General features: G+C 43.2%; 1 protein-coding gene across 1 annotated transcript in view; it reads right to left on the bottom strand.

The window, feature by feature from the left end:
• Positions 1–6,291, bottom strand: part of LOC106809736 — a 17,227-nt gene extending 10,936 nt beyond the window's left edge. Inside the window, exon 1 of the mRNA XM_014812928.1 lies at positions 5,863–6,291. Within this exon, the coding sequence (XP_014668414.1) occupies positions 5,863–6,016 (154 nt within the window). The 5' untranslated portion in view covers positions 6,017–6,291. The remainder of the gene's footprint in view (positions 1–5,862) is intronic.
• Positions 6,292–7,219: the final 928 nt, after the last annotated feature.

Raw genomic sequence — 7,219 nt, 5'->3', positions numbered from 1 at the left:
TGGTAGAGTAAGCAGTACTGCCCAAAACCCAGCTACTTACATTAATCGCAGGATTGGTTGTCATGATTTACAATGATAGCGCAACATTTTATTGGGTCTGGAATTCCTATAACAAGAGCAATTCCTCCTATATCAGTAGTGATGCTTTTTTTAAATAACTTGAAAAGATGAATTTTTTCACAGTCAACGAATGTATATGCTGTTTGACAAAAAAGGTAATACCACACCATTTTACTGTGTTGTGTTACGTGGATCGCTTTAACGAGGAATTTGCGTTGATCCGCTTTAGTGTTTTGAACACTCAATATCAGTGTGTTAAGGGCGGGACACACAGGCGATTAGGCATTCGCGCGATGGCATCGGCCATTCGTTGAAAATCGCCTGGTGTGTCCACTCAGATCGCCGGCCGATTTTCATCGCCCGATGCCATCGCACAGATCAATAACGTTTTGATATTATCCCCGATGCAAATCGCCTCGGTGTGTCCGCCGACCGGCGATAACATCCCGATCTTACAATTCATCAGCCAATCAGAGCTTCATCAGCCAAGCGCCACTCGCCGCTGTGCAAGTAATCTGGGCGATGCACTTCGCCCGTGCAATCGGCCTGGTGTGTCCATGACTGCGCGCATGCCATCGCCCGATGCAATCGGCCCTGGTTGGTGTCCGGCCCTTTAACGTTACAGGTGCAATTTAGTTATCACGTATACAAAAAGATTACAATTTGACTTGATTGGTATCCCAACTAAGTAAATATTGAACTTCGCTTTAAATATAAGCGAGGCCCTACAGCCTTGTGTCGGTTGATACTATATAGTAAGTCTAATATCATCTTTTCAAAGGGATTATTAAGCAAGATCCTCGAATGATTTTTCGGTTTGCAATTTAATCCGAGCGATTTCACATGTGTGTAAGAGCTAGCCAGTGTCCCTGCATGGCTGAGTATTTTTCATTTTGGAAAAATTTACATGAGAATCCTATTATGTTCTAGATCGTAGCTTCTTATTTGTCACATTCGCCTTAATTGGCCGATGGGACATAGATATTGGACGGGGAGGGGACTGAGAAACATCAACGCTCCAGTCTCAGATACCTTGATTCTCAACGCAACAGTTAGTAATTGTTATTATTATCATATAGGAAATGCCATTTACACCTACAAGGGAGGAATACGATGCTGTTCATCACATTTATTGGTATTTTACTACCTGTTGAATTTAAAAAGATTTGATATTCACTGGCCCTTGGTGACCATTACATGTGCTTGATCAGTACGGGCTGGGCGGTCATCAAGTGGCCAAGCAAACAGTTATGCTACGGTGACAGGCACCTCGCAGCGGGACCGGGCCGGCCATGTTGATTTTCTCTGCTAAAATTTACAATTCGGTAGTGTTTACAATCAGATAACAAATATTATACAATAATTGTTTTTGTTTGGTTAATGTTTGTAATTGTAGAAACAGAACAGCACAGAATTCCATTATTAGCATCTACTCCACCTGTGATTTAATTATAATATGGTAACTAAATGGCATTGAAGCCAAAAGTTAACTCAAACATTCTAATCTGGCTTTTCCCTTAATCGGTTTTTCTATGCGTTACCACAATAGATGAGTCTTTATAGATCGTTCGAGGAGAGATCTAAGCGCATTCTTGTGAACTATGGCTCATCATTTAGCTCAAAAAAAACGGAGTGTGATATATTGTTCTATTATATGCGAAAAACATTGATTATAGTCAGTGGGCAATATTTCAAACTAAAATAAGGATGTGAGGCCTAAAACTTTTTGGGTAGAGGCTGAAACGGCGTAAATATGCATTGTTCTATTGATACCTGGGGAGATTGCCACTGGGCTATGTTTCCAGCGCCTGAACTTTTGCGTATTGTTGGCGGCCATCTTGAAATCCAAAATGACGGCGCCAGCGAAAATTGGATATTTTCTGAAATATCTGGATACTCCCACACGTGGTAGAGACATAATGTTGGTGGCTTATACCCACATTTTTGATAGTGGAGAACCCAAATTATCACACTTAGAGAAAACATAGGAAGGGCGGCCACTATTGGATTTCAACATATCGCGCGCCAGTGCAACATTTGTTTTTTTGTAATAACTAGACTCCAAGGACGTCGTAGGATTCTAATTTTGTGTCTAAACCCACATTTTTCGATGATATGGGAGAACCCAAAGTTATAACACTTTTAGAAAACCATAGGATGGGCGGCCATTCTTGGATTTCAAGATGGCCGCCCCTAATGAAAACTTGGTTTATTTTGTTCTTGAATAACTAAAATTTCACTAATATCGTAGAGGCATAATTTTGTCGGGTTGTCTTACCACATTTTCATTGACGCCATAGGTTCTCCTCCTGCAGTGTGTACCTTGTTAGCAAACAGCGACTTTAGCGGCGAACATTTACGGCTTAATCGCCAGATAACATGCTGGACGTTGGGCCAAACGAGCTGTCCTTCAGCTTCGATGCTAACGTTGGGCCAACGTTGGGCCCAACGTTGGCCTCAACGTCATATTGCCAACGTTCGCCTTCACGTCAGACTAAGGCACGTTGATAACGTCTTTTTGCTCAGCGTGCCTATTAGTTGGGGCCCAACGGTGGGCCGGACGTTGGCCCAACGTTTGGCCAACGGCAGTCAGCCAACGTTGGCAACGATCATATGAAAACAAACGCTTGCGCCCAACGTCAGACGCCAACGTTGATCCAACGTTTCTTATACTCAGCCCGTGCCAACGTTGGCGGCCAACGTTGGCGAGCCAACATTGGTCCCAACGGTGCACGACATTGGCCCAACGTTGGCCCAACGTCATATTTGCCAACGTTTGATCCAGACGTCTTTTTTTGCTGTCAGCGTGCTGAACGTGGTCAACGTCATATTGACAACGTTTGGCGCCCAACGGCTTTTTTGCTTCAGGCGTACTGCAAGGTAGTGCCAACGTTGGCTCAAGCGTTCATCTTGACAACGTGGCCCAACGTCAGACAGCAACGTTTGGCCCAACGGCTTTTTTTGCTCTAGCGTGCCAAGGTTTGGCCCAACGTCCATATTGGACAACGTTGGCCAACGTTCAGTATGCACGTTGCCGCTCCAACGGCTTTTCGGCTGAGCATGCCTGCATCCCTCTGGTTCTCTCTCTCTGTGTCACACACACAACATAAACACGCACACCTCTCTCTTCTCAACACACACAAAACACACACACACCACACACACACCTCTCTCTCTGACACCATACACACTCCCTCTCGTGATTTCTCTCTCTCTCTTGTCCGACACAACACGAAACACGCACACCTCTCTCTCTCTCTCTCTCTCTCTCCTCTTCTCTCTCTCTCACACACACACACACCACACATGACACTCTCTCTCTCTCTGCGTCTCGCTCTCTTCTCTTCTCTCTCTACTTTCTCTTCTCTCTCTTCTTCTCTCTCTGCTCACACACACACACAAACACGCACACCTCTCTCTCTCTTCTCTCTCTTCTCTCGACACACACACAACACACGCGCACACCTCTCTCTCTCTCTTCTTCTCTCCTCTCTATCTCTCTCTCTCTCCTCTCTCTCTCTCTGACACATACACACCTTCCCCTCTCTGGTTCTCTCTCTCTTCTCTCTCTGCTCTTCTCTTCTCTCTCTCTCCGGAAAAGCAGACAAATCGCGACTAATAAATATTTCTGTCGAAAGATGCATTTCAGCCAGATTTTTTCCTATCAGTGACATAGTATCGTTAAAACATGTACCATTATTGATGGTATGGCAGTGGTACAATCCATTGGAAAACCGACAACAGCAGTTACGTTTGGTGACTTATAGCAGATGTGTTTGTGAACTGTGTGAAGTCACACGGTAGAAATTCAGACAGGATAGATATTATATTTGATCGATACGAGGAGAATACTACACGAAAAAGACGAGAACGAGAAAGACGACGATCAGGGACAAAACAAATTAGGCGGTTGATTACAGGTAAACACACAAAACTCCCTCAGAACTGGAAGACATTTATCACTCTCGCTGAAAACAAAGCCGATCTTGCTCGTTTCTTGTCAGAGGAATTGATCATCTCTAGTGAACTTGGCGGAAAAAAGATAATTGTGTGTGGAGGGTTTACGGAAATAACGAAAACGATATGTACCTCGGAACGTGATGTGTCAACACTTTGAGCAAACCACGAGGAGGCTGACACGCGAATTGTTCTTCATGCGTGCGATGCTGCAGACCACGGATATAAGCGAACGATTGTAGTTTGCAGGGATACCGATGTGTTAATGATGCTAACAGTGTTTTCGGCAAAGATGTCGCAGAAGGTTTGGATGAAGGCAGGAACTTCAAAATTTTCTTGGATGATAAGAGTTCATGACAATGCAATAAACAACAACACTCGAAAGAGATTGTTAGCTTTTCATGCGCTAACGGGAAGTGACACGACGAGTCAGTTTGCAGGAATTTCTAAAAACGCTGAATGGAAAGTATTCATTGAAGATCCAAATCGCATTCATGGATTGGAACAGAATCTACCACTATCACCTAGATTAATTGCTATCATCAGTGGAAGCATTTATATGTAAACTGTATGATCCAACGACAACATTGGTAGTCATACAGGAGATTCGCTTGTCAAAGTTCTTCCAATGCAAGACGAATATTGACTATTTGCCACCAACGAACGACGCACTGATACTACATTGTCATCGAGCCCACTATCAGAGCCTCATTTGGAACCAGTGTGTAGGTAGTACTCAGAGCATTCCTTCGGAATTTGACTGCGGTTGGTATATGCAGGATGGCATTCTGAAACCACGGCTCATGACACTGAATCCATTTCGTGCCAATACTATTGCAATAAAGACATGTGGCTGTAGTAAGGACGGACCTTGTTGCCGTACACGTAGCTGTACATGTACCAAAAACAATATGTGCTGCACCGGTGCGTGCAAATGCAACATGGCCTGCATGAACTCATACAACAATGTTCTTTGGGTGTGACTGTTTTAAAACTACATATTCTGACAATTCTGGTATGCTTATATATGTTTTTATGTTGGCTTAGACTGTTGTATAGTAATGGAGTAACATATACCACCATGTTGAAATCCAAGATGGCGGCCATCCTATGCTTTTCTAAGTGTCATAATTCTGTTCTCCATTATCGAAAATGTGGGTTTAGACATCAAAATTATGTCTCTACGACGTCTTGGAGTCTAGTTATTCAAAATAAACACATTTCACTGGCGGCAATATTGAAATCCAATATGGCCGCCATCCTATGTTTCTCTAAGTGTGATAATTGGGTTCTCCACTATCGAAAATGTGGGTATAGCCACCAACATTATGTCTCTACGACGTCTGGGAGTCCAGATATTTCAGAAAATCCATTTTCGCTGGCGGTCATTTTGGATTTCAAGATGGCCGCCACAATACGCAAAAGTCAGCCTGGAAACATACCCAGTGAAACTCCCCAAGTATCATAGAAATGATATTTACCCGTTTTCAGCCTCTACCCAAAAAGTTTAGGCTCATCCTTATTTTAGCTCTTTTTGAAATCTGCCCCTTGACTAACATTGGAATTTGCCAATATGGCGGCCCCGGGGGGGGGGGCGCCCATTCCGGCGCCTGCCAGAAATCGAAAAAGTATGGTATGGGCAACATCTGGGCCAAATTTGGTGCTTTTGGAAGAATGTGAACCAAACGGCCATTTTTTAGCCCTACCATCCCTGACTATTGTAAACTCGTTAACACTTGATGGGGAACAGTAACTACAGTAATATATATGCAGATTAGGATTTATGCTATGAATAGAAAGTGAAAGTACTCCTACGTGCACAATTCGTATCACTAATTAAGTTACCGGTGTTGCTGCAGTTGATTAGTGAATAGTTGTTGTAGCACTTGCAAGACTCTGGACACCGTAGAGCATGGGAACACCGTTTGACGATAATACATTGTAGAGTCAGAAATATGAGCGAGACGCCCAGTGCCGAAAGACTGCTATTGTAACTCATATTAAATCCGTTTCGTCACCATGTTTGGAGATATGCGAGATCTTCCGAGTACGTAAGTTTCGCAAAACAAATCACACAGTATGGCAACGTGCTTCCAGCCTGATTTCAGAGATCATCACAAAACGCGGGTGAACACGTTTACACAACATAATTTATGCTACTCGGCACAATAATGCGTCATGCTCGTATACCATCCCCTCGCCATGACAAACTGTACAAGCCTGTATGTGGATCCAGGTCAGAACAGGTGTAAACTATGGGAGGCCATTACCACCAAAACCTAACTAAACAGCCGTAAACACGCTATACACCAACGCCCAGTCGAGCACGTTACCTTACTACGGCACGAAAGGTCGTTGCCGTATAGGGTACTACATATATGTACCCGAGGTAACTATCTGATATGGTTAGGGTTAGGGTTAGGGTTATGGTTAGGGTTAGGGAGTAGGCGTAGGCGACTCCCTAGACTAGCATTATATTACATTTATGTATACATATATGTACCTCGGGTACATATATGTAGTACCCTATACGACAACGACCCCTTCAGCCAATTACTACGCAACACATCGTGAGCGCAGGCGTCAGGCAGCATTGGCAAGGTAATTATAATACATCGTCAGCTTCAGTCGACCGTGACCGCGAGATGTTCGCTGTATCATAAAGAGATGACCCAGTCGTGCAAGCCCTTCGTCCATAGATAATATGTCAAATATAATTTGATATTTGTTTTAGTCAGTCATGGTAGTTCGTAGGCTACAAGAATAGTGAGGAAAGTGGGGAAAATATGGATCTCTTATAAACTGGTTTAGCTTTTCTCAGCCGCCCATGCATTGCGTATTTCTCTGTAGTATAGAAATGGCTAGATTGTGTTAGCGCATGTCTGATAGGCCTATCTGCCAAAAATATCACTTCGTTGCAATTATACATTTAATGCAGAGAGCAGATATTCACGAGAACTTCGACATAAAATCCACGTCTACTTTATTATCTCACTTTAGTATTGCGTCTGTGTATGTCCACTATATCTCAACCGATTTAAAGACATTTAAACTAGTAAGTGCATACTCAGTAGTATTGTAATATTAAAAACTCCGTCTCAGCGTCCTATTTTATTCGTTATAAGGTACCGAGTCTTTCCGAATTAGTCCTTTATACTATAGACTGTGGTTAAATCTGTGCCCGTACATACCTATAGAACAT

The sequence above is a fragment of the Priapulus caudatus genome, unplaced genomic scaffold (assembly GCF_000485595.1).
Source record: "Priapulus caudatus unplaced genomic scaffold, Priapulus_caudatus-5.0.1 Scaffold15, whole genome shotgun sequence".
NCBI lineage: Eukaryota > Metazoa > Priapulida > Priapulimorpha > Priapulimorphida > Priapulidae > Priapulus > Priapulus caudatus.
Note: the sequence above shows the minus strand (reverse complement) of the source record. Positions and strands in the feature narration are given on the sequence as shown.